Source organism: Glycine soja, chromosome 15 (assembly GCF_004193775.1).
Source record: "Glycine soja cultivar W05 chromosome 15, ASM419377v2, whole genome shotgun sequence".
Lineage (NCBI taxonomy): Eukaryota > Viridiplantae > Streptophyta > Magnoliopsida > Fabales > Fabaceae > Glycine > Glycine soja.
Window position 1 is genome coordinate 30,410,644 of NC_041016.1, and position 17,057 is coordinate 30,427,700.

The following is a 17,057-nucleotide window of genomic DNA, read 5'->3' on the forward strand; positions in this document are numbered from 1 at the left end:
CTTTTTTAAAAGCATAAGTGTTTGAGAAAGGAAGTAATGAAATGAATAAAAACTGGTGTAATGAATAACAAATGAATTAGAGTAATTAAGTGGGACAAATGTTACACAGTAAATAGCCCTGAAAATGTGGAATCACGGGTAATTTGTTGAATTTGTCCCTTGTAGTTGTTTGCTCTATGAGATATTGGGTTTATAACCCACAACAGCAAACATCACGGGAGGGAGAAGGAAAGAATAACGTAGAAATCGCAAAAGTAAAAATCGTAAAAATGGCAAAAGGATACTCTGAGGTGGAGAGCTTGCATGCAAATCCAGATAATTAAGCACTGAGGAAAATGCATAAAAATTATAGCTTACCTCGTAGACTACCTCCTAAAACTCTGAACAATCTCACAAAATATGAGTTTAAGGAAAAAATAGCAACGAAGTATCCAAAAAAACCGCAAAAAGTCAGACAAAATAAATATGTTCATAATCATTAGAAGTTCAGCGTAAAGGGGAAGAAATTGTTTCATACCCTAAGGTATTTGACAAACAAAATTAAGCAAAATATAAATCAAATCAAAGCCCAAAAATATATAGTTGTCTGTGGGATGGTCTTTAACTGGAAAGAGTGTCATCCTATATAACTTCTGAAAGGGAAATACTGGAAATTATAGAATGTACTCATTTTATTCCCGTACTAAAAATGAGAATCAACCTCTAAGAGTACAGTGTGTACAATTAGAAGGACTGAGTACAATAGTCACAGAGAGAAAAAGAAGAAGAAAGAGAAATGTCCACTCATAACCACCTTCGCCTCAAATTGTAGAAAACAGGTGATGTTGCTCCACCCGTAATCATGACTTCATCAAACAAACAGAAACATACATATTTCATCAATATAAGGTTAAAAATAATTATGATTATCAAAACAATTAAGCTTTAAAATTGCCACAAGTACCATCAACATTGGTTGGAAAAGAAGAGGCAAGTCATATCCAATCACTGGCAAATCAGGAGTGGATAAACTTCCACACAAACACCTATAAGAGAAGAAAATATGAAGATAAAAGCCAAGTGCATAAGTAGTTTTTAACTTCTGGGAGAAGCTCAATTCATTTTATCCTTTTTACTTTCAGAATCTAGAAGTAATACCCTAATGATAGAGTGGAAGAAAACATGAATTATTGTAACAAATCATAAAACCTAACAACATTCCTTCATAACAAAAGACCTTAACTTTAATCAAAGTTACCTGAATGAGACTACTGGTCAATTGAAAGTCTCTAATGATACCGGTATAACAATATTCCCAATGTTTGATCAAGATGCATAACAAATTCTAAACACAATAGCATCTGAACTCCTTCACACCCAAAATGTAAAATATGGCTTACATACCCCCAATATTGGATACCCTTTGCAAACACACTTTTAATTTTGAAATCAAGCTCACAACTTGAAGGAAGGGTTTCAAAGCTATACCATCACAATGACTTTTATCCCACAAAATATCATTTAACATGATCCTCTCCTCAAAGAAATTAAACAGGTAACCATATTTATAATTTATTTACATTTTTGTCAACTAATTAATACTTTTATTAAAAAAGGAATCCACTTCACCACAACAAACAACATCAAATGAGTGAGATGGAGAACTAATTGTAAGTCATAGCCCAAAGCTACAAGCATCCAACAAGTTAAAAGGTGCATCTTCATCATTTAATGAAGAAGTTTATCAAATCTCACAAAGTCCATTAAGAAAAAAGGCTAATAAACAAGTTGTCATAGGTCGAAGTCCAAAGCTACAAGCATCTGAGAAGTCAAAATATGCATCTTCATCATCAAATGAATTTTATTCAATCTCAAAAAGTTCATCAAGGAGAAAGACGAATAAATAAATTGTTTTGACATCAAAGTTTTAAAAGAAGCACACAAAAGAAAAAAAAAACATCAGGTCACCAGCAAAAGAAAATAAATACAAAAAGTCTATTTAAATGAAAAATTTTCGGTGTTTTATTCGCATCACTTTTATGTGCTTTATCATTATGATTGACTATTTTTATTTCATTAAATAAATATTTTTTAGTTATCTTATTATGTCAATTTCACTTTGTTCTTATATTGTTCTTATAATAATTATACACAACGCTTACTTCTATCTTCACGTTAATAAACTTTAGTTCAGTGGTCAGCCTCCAATTTTGAAATATTTCCTTATAAATATAATGATAAAGAAAAAATATCTTAATTTATATGTAATTTTTTATCTCCTTTAACAAAAAATAATATAAAATATCATTGATAGTTATACTTTTAAATTTGATTTAGTAAATAAATAGTTTATTTAAATATTTCTTTAATGATTTACAAATCCGCACAACGCATGGATATTTGTCTAGTTTGAGTAACACTACTAGAAAGCGTGCTTTTTACATCGGTCAAAAACGACATTCTACATCGGTGCTCAACCGATGTAGAATACGACGTTGTTAGTGTTATGTTTCAACATCGTTCCAAAATCCACCGTTGTAGAAATATAACGTTTTCTACATCGGTCCTCAGCCCACCACCGATGTAGAAATTACATCTTCTAAGTCGGTCATCCCTTGGTGGTAAACGATGTAGAATATGTCCGTTTCCACATCGGTGCTGATGTCAGGAGCGATGTGGAAATATGTAGTTTCTAAGACGGTGCTGACGTCAGCACCGTCTTAGAAACTACATATTTCTACATCATTGCTTACATCAGCACAATTGTTAAATGTTGAATTACCTACAAATAAATTTTTGATAAATTAAATCAATATTACGATATTATCAATATCGCTAATAATCAATAAATATTATTATATAATATTAAAATCAATATTTATAATTAGAAAACTATTTTATATCTTACTAATAATCAATAAATATTAGTAACATATAAAATAGTTTTCTAATTATAAACATTAATTTTAATATGAAAAGTTACATATTTATAATTATAATATTATCTAAGTAATAATCAACAAATATAATTAAACATTCATGAAACTAAGTATATAGTTGTTGATTGGATAATTACCATTGGTATGACTTTGAAGATAATTATATAAAAATCATCATTATCCTTTAAAAATCACACAATATACACAATATATTTCCATAAAGAAGAAACCACACAATATACACAAAGCACATTATAATATTATGGTCTTCTAAGAAAACAAAAATTATGGGAGAGAGAGAGAAACCTGTATGTTCTATTTAGAAACTTTATTACTAAGTTTTAAAGTAACTTATCATGAGAGCCATCTTAAATTAGATTCATATCATATAAACAAGCTAGTCAAACTAACTTAATCAGTACTATAATACATAGTTTTAATTATCGTAATCGGTTAGACATAATTAAAATCTTTTTCCTTAAAAAAACTAAAAACTTTAATGAAATAAATCTTTTTAATTATAATAAAAATAAATCTCATAATAAGTAACATGCAATAAAATGTGAAACTGTTGTCAATCCTTCCTACCATGTCATTTTCCCAAGTATGATATATATCTACTACTTCCTAACAACTAAAAGAAATGGGAAATTTACAAAGAAGCAAATTAATTTTTTTTGTTAACGTCTCTCCCTGATTTTAATGGTAATATGCTATAAAAATATTAAGAAAACCAATGTTCACTTACCATTGAAAAGGCGAGACATCAGGGCAGCTCAAAAAAATATACTGTCCACTAGAGTACTTAAATCCTTGTGGTTTATACATGTGCAAGGCCAAGACATTTCCTGGGTGCACTGCAACCTGAATCTTAAGAAGAAAATGTTAAATTTTAGTATAAGGTCATTTAATAGCAAAAATGAAATTAATTCAAAGAGAGAAGGTAAAATTTATCAAAGGAAATAACAAGGCATCAGAAAACTTATCTTCACTATTTCCATTTTGTTCGAATCTTCTTCTTTGTTTAGCATAGTGTATCACTTTGTTGTCTTCAAATTCAACTTTAGCCCAGGCAATGTCATCTTGAATATATTCCTGAAATCAACCGCGTGCATAGGCAGATATTTAGCTTTCAGGCTATCTAAATGATTATGTGAGATCATTTTTTATTAACAACATCATCCTAAATTTTGATTAATGTAAGATCAATTTCATGACCTATCTCATATCCTGTAAGACAAAATTCATGACCTATCTCATATTTCCTAATATGTAGTTCAAAATAAGGATGAGGAGCTAGTACATACCCCTACTAAATGTCATTCTTCCTCTTTGGAAAAATCTCAAACTATTAACCCCAAATGACGCACAAAGCACGTCATGAATTCACTTTTATATATCCAATATTTAAATAATCAATGTTCTTTTCTTCTTTCTTACATAAAACATATACCTTATCAATGTTCTTTTTATCAAAGGAAATAACAAGGCATCAGAAAACTTATCTTCACTATTTCCATTTTGTTCAAATCTTCTTCTTTGTTTAGCATAGTGTATCACTTTGTTGTCTTCAAATTCAACTTTAGCCCAGCCAATGTCATCTTGAATATATTCATGAAATAAACCGCGTGCATAGGCAGATATTTAGCTTTCAGGCTATCTAAATGATTATGTGAGATCATTTTTTATTAACAACATCATCCTAAATTTTGATTAATGTAAGATCAATTTCATGACCTATCTCATATCCTGTAAGACAAAATTCATGACCTATCTCATATTTCCTAATATGTAGTTCAAAATAAGGATGAGGAGCTAGTTCATACCCCTACTAAATGTCATTCTTCCTCTTTGGAAAAATCTCAAACTATTAACCCCAAATGACGCACAAAGCACTTCATGAATTCACTTTTATATATCCAATATTTAAATAATCAATGTTCTTTTCTTATTTCTTACATAAAACGTATACCTTATCATCTCCAGCACATCACAAACAAGAAAAAAAAAATCATCCAAACCAGCAATTGCCAAGGGAGAGCTAGAAAAGCACTACAAGAAACGTCTTTTAAGGAGTCATGGATGTAACACTTATGTTATGTTTCTTGCCTGTGGCTCTATATAAATATAATACACACACTATCCGAATCTAAGATCACAATTACCAAGTTATTTAGTTGGCAACCAAATATATCTTTCGTTTGAAATGTAAGCCTTGAAATCAAGCATGTCAAATATATATTCTGATATATTAATTCTCAGGATGGCTGCATTAGGTGGGCCCCATAGTTTAAAAAACCAAGCTTAAATATAATTGGTCACTTGAGTAGAGTCAAGGAAGGAACCAACCTCTTCGAGCCTTTATTATCTACTGCTGCTTGATACCTAATAGCATTGAATCCATAAGCAATTGCCACATCCTATAGATTAAAGAAAAACAAGAATAAAAAAGACATGCTTTCTCAGTGAAATGTAGCTAGAAATACAATTCATGAGATTAAAGCAACTGCACATTATAGGGTAATATGAAGTGCAATATGTTTATACTGATAGAATGTTTTTTAAAAAAATACTAAGATTGATACTAATAAAAATATTCAAGAGATTAAAACTAAATTTATTCATATTTACATGTAACCAGTCCACATTCAATTGCAGATTCATGTAACCAGTCCAGATTCAATTCAACTATATGTATCAAATTCCAAATGTGCCCACTACCAAGATGTTTGTCTTAAAGAAGGCATGTGAAAAATAAAGAATACAAAATAATATCTTCCTAAAGCAGAGAAAACAAGGGAGGGAATGAAACCAAAATTAATATATCAACTCAAAATTTCTCTCCCATCAACCTACATATTCCATATATAGAACCAAGAAACACAAATGCCAAACTTGGTGTGGAGATTACCATCCTACTCTAAAACATAGGCACCACAAATCCAACAAAAAGACCACAAACAGACAACAATAAAAAGTTGTAGCAAAAAAAAAAAAAGACACATCTCATTAAAATTACGAATGGAATCTAGGATTAACTTCCAATTTTTCTTGTCATACCTGTACATATAAAACAAACTTTAACAAGAATAGGAAATGTAGCGGGCTCGGATTCGCAAAGTGAAGCAGGCACTGAGCGCACTCCTGGTTTAGGGAATAGATCTGCTGCATGAAGGGGGTTTAGGGTACAGATCTGGCATTATTTCAGTGGCGGTGCGCGGTTGCGATAGTGTTTGGGTGATTGTGGTGTCAACGGTGGTAGCATGCGGAAGCGGTGGTGTTTGGATGGTGGTAGTCGTGTGAATTTGGTGGTGTTGCGATGGTTGTAAGGTCCAAGATGAATGGAGGCACCGACTGTTGATTACGGTAGATGTGGTTCAACAAAAAAAGAAGATGAATACAAGCAAGAGGAAAATACCTTCTTCGGCACCGTGATTTGAGAGTTATGAACATTTTTGTCGTGGAGTTCTCTCCATCTGGTTTTTCCCTAAATGAGTTTGGGACTATTGGTTTATCTCTCAATCTGGGAAAATCCTTCTCATCATTCTTGGAGTTTTTGGGAAGAAGTCGAGGGCACAGGAAGCACAATGGACAGAGAAGTGGAATTCCAGCAGGCACGAGAAGCACAATGGAAGGAGAAGTGAAATTTGAGCAACCACTAGCAATAAAAATTTAATTTATTATTTAACTTAAAATTAAAGACGATCAATACTAAAGACTGACTTAGTAATTATAAAAGCAAATACGGTTTTGCAAACACCGACGTAAACACTTTTATCAAATACGGGTTTTATATGACCGTCTTAAAAAAGTTATATTCAATTTCAAAAATGTCATTACTTATTTTCTACATCGTTTTTCAAAAATCGACTTAAATTTAACGATGTTAAAACATCTTTTTTTACTACTGTAAACACACAATCACCGTTTGCTTTTGTGTATGACAGTTATTAATATAGTATTGAATGTCATTAATGTACTATTAATGTAAATTTATCATATGCTAAAGCTATCAAAATAAAAAAATTTATATTCTATACCTTCCCGAAGTAAAGTCTAAGGGGATTTTTATATTATGTTATATATATATATATATATATATATATATATATATATATATACTTTTAAGATTAAGAAAGCGAATTAGCTAAATTAAAATCTTTAACTAGTAAATAAAAAAAATCAAACAAACAAGGAAAACAAAGAAGTTCAACAAAAAATATCAAATTATCAATGGAAAGAGAGGGATTTGAACCCTCTGTACAAAAATTTAAACAACGGATTAGCAATCCGATGCTTTAGTCTACTCAACTCCCCTATTGAAAAATAGAATTACTTTGTTTATGTTGTCACATAAACAAGAAGAGCAAAAAATGGAGCTTGAAAAAAAAGACTTCTTTTTATCTTATTTTTTTTATCTTATCTCTTTTTTTTTCTATTTGATTTCGAGTCATTATTATATTCTATATTCTTCTGTTTTTTAGTTTCCTAAAAAAATATTTTACTTCATAAAATATTATTTATTTAATACACTTATCATAGAATAAAATTTAATAATATTATTAAATGTTCCTTAATTATTTATTTCTAATAAATTTACATTTTTCTAAGATACCGAAAAGATTTAAATAAAAAATACAAAATTAATCCCATGCACAATTTTGTTTGTCTGTGCATCCTAGGGTCAAAACTGAGTTCAAATTAGTACACATAACTACTATAAAATAAAAGTTAAATAATAATATTCATGCTATAATCGAATGGAAAGGAAAGAAACGATGGGGAAAACCATGAATAACAAACAAAAAATTGCCTGCTTGGAAAAAAATGAAAAGGAACAAGAGTAAAAGGTTGACTTCAAAAAGAAAAAATCTAAAATTTTCTTTCCTTTTAGACTTTTTCCCGAATTCAAAATTTAATTTTTTTTTTATTTTCTTTTTGTTACTCCAAACAAGTCTTAAATGTAATAAATATGATAGAAATGTAATAGATAAAATGAAAGACACAATAAATGTGCACTTTTAATGATTCTAAAAAGAAATTGCAGTTTGTCTTTTGCTGGTATAAACAGACACACGTCATTGCATTTTTACAGAATTGCTTAACACACATAAATTGACCATTGGATTTAGAAGATAGGGTGCAATTGGGCAACAAGAATCAGTGAAGAGAACCAACAAGATACTAGTCATATGAGAGCACGCAGAGTAAGGGAAGGAAGAAGAGCTAAGGAGCATTTGAAGTACAAAAGTGAGTTTTTTAATTGTGTTTTTAATTTTCATTAGTGTTGCAACTAAGTTATCAATATTACAATTCAATTTGGGGACTTGTGGATCTATCACTTAGTAATCCAAATCTGAAACAATAAAGGGTTATTGTACCTAATTTTTTAAAATCACGGTGTTAAATTTGTAATATGTATAAAAACACAGAGAGGACATATGTATAATTATGTAATCAAGTGTAATTCTCGGTTTCAGCTTTCAAAACTAAATATGACATCGATATGGGTGAGGGTGTCACAGAAATGGTTTTAAGCAAATCGAAAGAGTTTTTATGTAAATTGAGTAAAATGTAGGAGATATCATTGTATACATGATGGAAATGAAGGATGTTATTGTCTGTATCATTTTCTTTGTATGTAGACCTATCTTAAGACGAAAAATTTAGGTAAAACCCTTGATTTTTTTTTTACATGTGACCCTTAGAAGTTAACGTCTATCATTGTTCATAAATATTGGTTAGTACAAAGATCAACCATACACATGGAGCATATATTTTCTAGTTTATTGTAACAAACAAAAGTAGCTCATTTTTATGGCGACGTTTGAAAATTGTTCTTTCAGCCAAATTTAAAAAATGATAGTAATACACATCTTAATCTACTTTTTAAAGAATTTTTTATTTTAAATTAAAATTTATCAAAAATTAAAAAACAATTTTAAATATCACTTATTATTTAAAACCAAAGAAAGTATAAAAGAATAAGTACTGAATTTTTGTCAGAAATTGATTTTTTTTTCCAATGTTTGTCACTTAGCATCAATGGCTAGCAGTTCAGATGAGAGGTATGTTTGGCCTTGGACAGGCATTGTTGCCAACATATTTGGGAAGCCAAAGCATGAACCAGTGGAGTGTGATAGCATGTATTGGCTGAGAAAGTTTGAACAATACAAACCCGAAGAGGCTTATGTTTTGCATTGTGCAGAAGATCCAACAGGGTACGTTGTGCTGGAATTTGGTACAGAATGGATTGGGTTCACACAAATGATGAAGTTAGATACAGATTTTCTTGTTGATCATCATGGAAAAAAGGATTATTATGAGTCAAGGAAAATGGGTTATTCGTCAGGCTTATTTGGTTGGTGTGCACAGGCAGAAGATTACAACTCAGAAGGGCTTGTTGGAAATTTTCTCCGTCAGAAAGCTGAGCTGAAAACAACCTCTATGGTTGCACAAGAGTCATTGAATGAAAAAACTGAAACTCTGGATCATTTGTATGGGGAAATAGGCTCTGTAAACAAAAAGATTAGTGAGATGGAATCGAAGTACATTGAGGACTACATGTCATTGGATAAAATGATGAAAGAGATTGAGAAGAAGAGAGACTTGCTTCACCAGACTTGTGCTGAAGGTTTGTAACCCTATTAATGAAAGAAACTTTAATTTTAATTAATTATTTTAAAAGTTAATAGATTCGATGGATCAAATCTAACTAACTATTTTGATCAAACATGATTAGAACTAGCTGTAACTATAGGTGGATCCAAATGCGCAATGTAGAATTCTCTTGAATCCCTAAAGATGCTTCTCCACTCTTGAATATATTAAGCATATGTTTTATTTATTGGTTTGATGTTTGAACTTCATCTTATTACATGGCAGATGATCATGTAAATTGTGCTCCAGTGTTGAAGTCGATCGTAATGCGTGGACGTGAAATTACTTATAAAGCCATGGAAAAAAATAAAAAATTGCAACAAGAGATAGATACAATGAATGATGAACTCGATCGCTGGTGTCAACAACTGATTGAACAAGAAAAGTCAACTATACAACAAAGGAGAAAATTTGAGGAAGAAAAGAAAAGCGTAAATCTTTTTAATTAACTTATCTTGAATTTGAATGACATAAAATTTGTTAATGATAATATCAATATTAATACGAACTATTTAACTTATAATGTCAAGCAAATGGAATCACTAATTTTAGCATCAGAGAAGCAGATGAAGGCCAGAAGTGATGTTCTCAGTTTGCTTGAAAAGCATCAGGTGTGTTACGTGTTGTTTGTTTCTTCATTCATAAGTGAGTTTATTTTTGGTTTCATGTTGCCCAATTTCATGGCTTATTAATCACTGGATCTTGCAAAATAATTTTGCAGATGGAGAAAAAAGCTGTCAGTGATGCACTGTTGAAGCTTGAAAAAGAGATGGAAAATGAACAAAAGTTGAAGTTAGAAATTGCTGAACTAGAGGAACAACTCAAGGTTTTGAAGTGTGTGAACTTGGAGGAAGCTGATCATGAGAATAAAAGAAAGATAGAAATAGAAGAGATAGAAGAAAAATTGGAGGACATGATTTTTTATATGTCCGTAAAAGATGATGAAAATCAAGCTTTGAAGAAGAAGGTACAAGAAGCTAAAATCGAGCTAGAAGATGCTAGGCAACAAATTATTAAGGTAAATGTTCTGTTCTGAGAAAATCCTTATTCTAATCCTTATACTAAGGAGACACTTTAGTTCATAATTTTATTAAACCTTTTACTTTAATTTTTCAACTTCACAAAAAGTAATTCATTTTTTACTTTTACTTTGTATCATAAAGGTTTTTTAAGTGAATAATATTTTACAAAGTTAAAAAGATTTTGTAAAGTTAGAAGTTAAAAAGGATTATCCAATTTTAAGTGTTAAAATGGAGAGTTTACACATTTCATTAATGGCACTGCAGTAAACATTATCTTAATGTTTTGTGAACATTTTTTACTATAGCTATTGGCTGTTGGTACTGTTTTATCACAATTAATGTTTTCCGTGCAAAAGCTAATTGAATGCATTTGCTTGACAATTCAGGAATTACCACAATTCTTGAAAGGGGTTACTAAGATTCAAATAAAAAAAATTGGGGAGGTCAGTGCTAGGTCATTTAAAAAAGTGTGCATGAATAGGTATAAAAATAACAAAAAAGCATCATCGGAGTCTGTCAAACTGTGCGCAAAGTGGCAAAAAGAAATTCTGGATTCAACATGGCACCCTTTTAAGATTGTTGATGTCGAAGGGAAGGAAATACAGGTATATGATACATCTTGGTTCCTTCTATGTTTTCTTCATGTTTTGGTTTAACATAGCTGTGAATTAGTAGAAGAGAAGGCTCGTTCAATTGTAATAATGTTCCTTTATTATAGATCCCATAAACACATGATCATGTAAGAAAATTTTATGTATATCTCCAATTTAGAGTTTGTTACAACCAAACTGGCATAATCTGTAAAACATGGCATGTTATCAGCAGGGTAGGGGATTCAATTATGTGTCACAAATGTACACTAGCATGGACAATTAAATGAGCAAAATTTGATGTCTCTCTCATTTTATTTTTTCAGGAAGAAATTGATGAAAATGATCCTAAATTATTATCTTTAAAAAATGATTTGGGAGAGGAGGCATACGTTGCTGTGGTGACAGCTCTAAAGGAATTGCATGAGTATCATAATTCTGATGATGCTGAGAACACCCATAATTCAAGTGAGAAACAAGTGATACCTGAGATATGGGACTCCGAAAATGGACGTAGAGCCATCGTAACTGAAGCTTTGAAGTACATAAGCAATAGGGTTATCAAGATGCGGTGACGATGAATGGCAATCCCATATTTAAGTTATTCCCTTTATGTAACCTACTTTTGGGACACAATACTCAGCACTTGTAATGCTATATAGTTTTATAGGTGCTAGTAATCTTGTGGTTAGATTATATACTATTTTTGCTATGACAGGTTAAAGAGAGAATAACTACTTTCATTGTTATTAATTTGTCTTTAATTATACTAGTTTGCAACCCGGATTGTTAGATTTTTTTATTCAGCAAGTATTGTAATTTTTGATTGTATGATTCCATTGGTCCTCTTTCTTGTAAGGTATTAATCATTTGAGTCATAGAAGATGCTTTTTTCACCAATAGGTACATAAACACATTAGATTTTGTCCTTATTGGTTGAGAATAGTATATGATGGTCTGTACTCAATATAGTGAACAATTATGGCTATGCGAGAGATAGATATTTGATACGCACATAACAAAGAAAACTAACAACATTTCTGCCTCAATAGGAAAGAAGACATTTTGACTATAATTTGTTGTCACTCATAATTATAAAGGGAAATAATTAAAATACATTGAGAAAACCTACATAATTTGTCATCAAATTAAATCAAACACATAAAATTAATAAACTATATAGCAAAATTTATAGTGTTGGAAATGAAGTTGGAATCGCCTGCATGAAGGAAGAAACAAAAAGAATAAAAGGAAAAGAGAAGAAGATTGAGATGAGAAAGATGGAGAAAGAGAAGATTGAGGGAGAAAACGCAGAGGGAGAAAACACAACAACAAGAGAAAACTCAGGAGAGAGAAGAAAGAGTAATGGATAAGATACGCACAATTATGAGTATTAAGCAGAATTAAATGAGCCGTTAAATCCACCAATCAGGAAGCAACACGTGGCAAGGGTGCTCGAAATTGAAGCCCTTAAACCCGCACCGCTAAATTTTGTCTTTTCTTGTATTTTAATTAAACACTTATCATACATTATGAAAAATTACGTTGTTACAATTTGGGCTGTGTGGAGGAGATTGATGGTGTTGTGGGTGTGGTGACCATGACTTTTGAGTGAATAAGTTAGAGAAAGGAACCAAAGAGAGTGATGAGTCAATTCCATTAGTCAATGTAACAAAATTGATGGAAAAGATATAATTAACATAATTTTGAAGAAACAAAAATAAGATTTGATAGAACTTTTCAGTAATTAAAAAACTCAATAAAAATTCTAATTGTAATCAAACCTATGTTGAATCTATCAACGGATACTAATTAAAAAAACAATTATTTTACAGGCCTTACAAACTCAATTAAAATTAAATTCAGAAATAGGTGGATATTGTTTTAAATGAAATATAAGTAGCTTTTTTAAAAGCATAAGTGTTTGAGAAAGGAAGTAATGAAATGAATAAAAACTGGTGGAATGAAAAACAAATGAATTAGAGTAATTAAGTGGGACAAATGTTACACAGTAAATAGCCCTGAAAATGTGGAATCACGGGTAATTTGTTGAATTTGTCCCTTGTAGTTGTTTGCTCTATGAGATATTGGGTTTATATCCCACAACAGCAAACATCACGGGAGGGAAAAGGAAAGAATAACGTAGAAATCGCAAAAGTAAAAATCATAAAAATGGCAAAAAGATACTCTGAGGTGGAGAGCTTGCATGCAAATCCAGATAATTAAGCACTGAGGAAAATGCATAAAAATTATAGCTTACCTCGTAGACTATCTCCTAAAACTCTAAACAATATAACAAAATATGAGTTTAAGGAAAAAATAGCAACGAAGTATAAAAACAAACCGCAAAAAGTCAGACAAAAAAAAATGTTCATAATCATTAGAAGTTCAGCGTAAAGGGGAAGAAATTGTTTCATACCCTAAGGTATTTGACAAACAAAATTAAGCAAAATATAAATCAAATCAAAGCCCAAAAATATATAGTTGTCTGTGGGATGGTCTTAAACTGGAAAGAGTGTCATCCTATATAACTTCTGAAAGGGAAATACTGGAAATTATAGAATGTACTCGTTTTATTCCCGTACTAAAAATGAGAATCAACCTCTAAGAGTACAGTGTGTACAATTAGAAGGACTGAGTACAATAGTCACAGAGAGAAAAAGAAGAAGAAAGAGAAATGTTCACTCATAACCACCCTCCCTCACTACACCTTCTCTCCCCTCTAAATACCACTATTAGTTGGTTACATAATCCACCAACCTAGAGTTGGGTTTTCTCTCTTTCACACTCTTTCTGTTACCCATAGTGGATACGTGTGATTTGGCAAATATTCCCCTCTGTTGAGTTGTCTCAAATGAGTCATTTTTTCCTTCTAGATGCTTTCTTTTATCTCAGATCATTACAATGCCATCCCCTTTTAAAACAACCTTGTCCTCAAGGTTCAAGTTAGGAAAGTTAGCTTGGAATTCAGCAACATTCTCCCAAGTAGCTTCTGCCTCATCAGTTCCCTCCCAAGACGATTGCAAATGCGGTGCACATGAGTATCTACACATATCCCTTGGACATTGTCCCTTCACGAACTAAAACTTGAGTTTTTTCATCAAGGCACAAATTCCTAATGTGTGTGATACCAAATAATTATTTTAACTAGGGAAAAAAGGAAAAAAATGATTTTTGAATCTCATAAGTATTTTGTACTTACCAGATGAGCAATCTTAGGACCTATTCCTGGCAGCAAGAGTAGTTCCTCTATTGAGCTTGGTATGTCTCCATCGTACTTCAAGAAACAAAAATATTGGCAATTTTCTTCAAGTTACTCGCTTTTCTTGTATAAAATCCAGATTATTTGAATAGCATGAGTAAATGGTTTTCAACAGATACCATAGATTCTGTGACAAAGAACATACTGGGTAAATCAACTTTTAGATGGTTTCCTCATCAGCTTTGTTCATTGCATCAGCAGTAAGCAAACCATTTTCACAAAGAGGTTGAGTCGCTCCTACTCTTAAAAGTACAATCTTGTAATTAAAACAGTTTCATAAGCAAGTTGAATATGATGACACTGGCAATGGGCATCAATCACATAAAGAAGACAGGTGATAAACATAATTAGGGGGCTGAAGTACAATGGCAGTGCATCTCTTAAATTAGCAGTTCATTTGCAACATATTGATTCTCATTATATATATATATATATATATATATATATATATATATATATATATATATATATATATATATATATATAATTTGGTATCCAAATATATTAATCATGCTTGTCTTATTTGAACATATATAACACCACACCAATCAGAAAGAAGTGGTTGTAAGTTCACTGTATCAATAAAAATCATCAGAGAAACTAATCTAACTCCACAAATGCAGAAAGACATAAAGTAACTTTATTTTTTATATCTCATACATTACATGTAATCTAATATTTTGAGTATAGTATTGAATTGAATTAGTCATTGCCATGATGATTGAACCATGATACTCGAGCCAGAAAGATTAATAAGATCATTATCAAGCACAAGCAAAAAGAACAAACTTTTTTTAATCACCGAATACCGTCCTTAAGGATAACCATGTCAGCTACCAACCATCACTATCCAGGACAGAGCATAAACCTGAAGAGAAAATGTATGTCAGAAAACTATTCTCTACATATGCATTATTCTCTATTTTTTTTTCTTTTCTTTATACCTACAGCACATTGATCACCTAATACACTCCACAACAAGTTCTTGTGTAATTCTATTCCAAAATATAGTATATATCATCATCATATTATGTTGACCAATGACCACAAATGCAAGAAATTAAAAACTCAAATTGTGAGTAGAACAACTCATAGGATACCAACTATCCCAATCTCTAATGCATGTATCATGATCCAGACAGTGAAAAGAAGTCCAAAAAACACAGTGATTTATCTTATGTTTCACCTTTTATGATTTATCATATTTTTTATAAAAAATATCAACCTGTACCTTTCAAGCATCAACATTGCTTGGAAAAGAAGAGCCAAGTCATAGTCAATCACAGCAAATCAAGGGTGGCGGTGTCTTCGCCTCAAATTGTAGAAAACAGGTGATGTTGCTCCACCCGTAATCATGACTTCATCAAACAAACAGAAACATACATATTTCATCAATATAAGGTTAAAAATAATTATGATTATCAAAACAATTAAGCTTTAAAATTGCCACAAGTACCATCAACATTGGTTGGAAAAGAAGAGGCAAGTCATAGCCAATCACTGGCAAATCAGGAGTGGATAAACTTCCCCACAAACACCTATAAGAGAAGAAAATATGAAGATAAAAGCCAAGTGCATAAGTAGTTTTTAACTTCTGGGAGAAGCTCAATTCATTTTATCCTTTTTACTTTCACAATCTAGAAGTAATACCCTAATGACAGAGTGGAAGAAAACATGAATTATTGTAACAAATCATAAAACCAAACAACATTCCTTCATAACAAAAGACCTTAACTTTAATCAAAGTTACCTGAATGAGACTACTGGCCTATTGAAAGTCTCTAATGATACCGGTATAACAATATTCCCAATGTTTGATCAAGATGCATAACAAATTCTAAACACAATAGCATCTGAACTCCTTCACACCCAAAATGTAAAATATGGCTTACATACCCCCAATATTGGATACCCTTTGCAAACACACTTTTAATTTTGAAATCAAGCTCACAACTTGAAGGAAGGGTTTCAAAGCTATACCATCACAATGACTTTTATCCCACAAAATATCATTTAACATGATCCTCTCCTCAAAGAAATTAAACAGGTAACCATATTTATAATTTATTTACATTTTTGTCAACTAATTAATACTTTTATTAAAAAAGGAATCCACTTCACCACAACAAACAACATCAAATGAGTGAGATGGAGAACTAATTGTAAGTCATAGCCCAAAGCTACAAGCATCCAACAAGTTAAAAGGTGCATCTTCATCATTTAATGAAGAAGTTTATCAAATCTCACAAAGTCCATTAAGAAAAAAGGCTAATAAACAAGTTGTCATAGGTCGAAGTCCAAAGCTACAAGCATCTGAGAAGTCAAAATATGCATCTTCATCATCAAATGAATTTTATTCAATCTCAAAAAGTTCATTAAGGAGAAAGACGAATAAATAAATTGTTTTGACATCAAATTTTAAAAAGAAGCACACAAAAGAAAAAAAAATCAACATCAGGTCACCAACAAAAGGAAATAAATATAAAAAGTCTATTTAAATGAAAAATTTTCGGTGTTTTATTCGCATCACTTTTATGTGCTTTATCATTATGATTGACTATTTTTCTTTCATTAAATATATATTTTTTAGTTATTTTATTATGTC

At 31.1% G+C, this 17,057-nt stretch overlaps 2 protein-coding genes and 2 long non-coding RNA genes across 4 annotated transcripts; 2 read left to right on the forward strand and 2 right to left on the reverse strand.

The window, feature by feature from the left end:
- Positions 1 to 599: 599 nt before the first annotated feature.
- LOC114386707 lies at positions 600 to 4,286 on the reverse strand. The gene is made up of 3 exons (XR_003661147.1): positions 3,667 to 4,286; positions 944 to 1,025; positions 600 to 845 (listed from the first exon to the last, which is right to left on the reverse strand). It is a non-coding gene; the product is annotated as an uncharacterized LOC114386707 (long non-coding RNA).
- Positions 4,287 to 8,962: 4,676 nt separating this feature from the next.
- Positions 8,963 to 10,121, forward strand: LOC114386490 (factor of DNA methylation 5-like). Its single transcript, XM_028346508.1, has 2 exons — positions 8,963 to 9,552; positions 9,804 to 10,121. Exons 1-2 carry the CDS (start codon positions 8,964 to 8,966, stop codon positions 10,025 to 10,027), a joined length of 813 nt encoding a protein of 270 aa, XP_028202309.1. The 5' UTR covers position 8,963; the 3' UTR covers positions 10,028 to 10,121.
- LOC114386055 (factor of DNA methylation 5-like) lies at positions 10,112 to 11,969 on the forward strand. The gene is made up of 4 exons (XM_028346064.1): positions 10,112 to 10,189; positions 10,300 to 10,596; positions 10,987 to 11,205; positions 11,517 to 11,969. Exons 1-4 carry the CDS (start codon positions 10,112 to 10,114, stop codon positions 11,763 to 11,765), a joined length of 843 nt encoding a protein of 280 aa, XP_028201865.1. The 3' UTR covers positions 11,766 to 11,969.
- A 3,007-nt stretch (positions 11,970 to 14,976) lies between these two features.
- On the reverse strand, positions 14,977 to 15,990 carry LOC114387759. The gene is made up of 3 exons (XR_003661402.1): positions 15,909 to 15,990; positions 15,684 to 15,810; positions 14,977 to 15,320 (listed from the first exon to the last, which is right to left on the reverse strand). It is a non-coding gene; the product is annotated as an uncharacterized LOC114387759 (long non-coding RNA).
- Between the last annotated feature and the right edge of the window lie 1,067 nt (positions 15,991 to 17,057).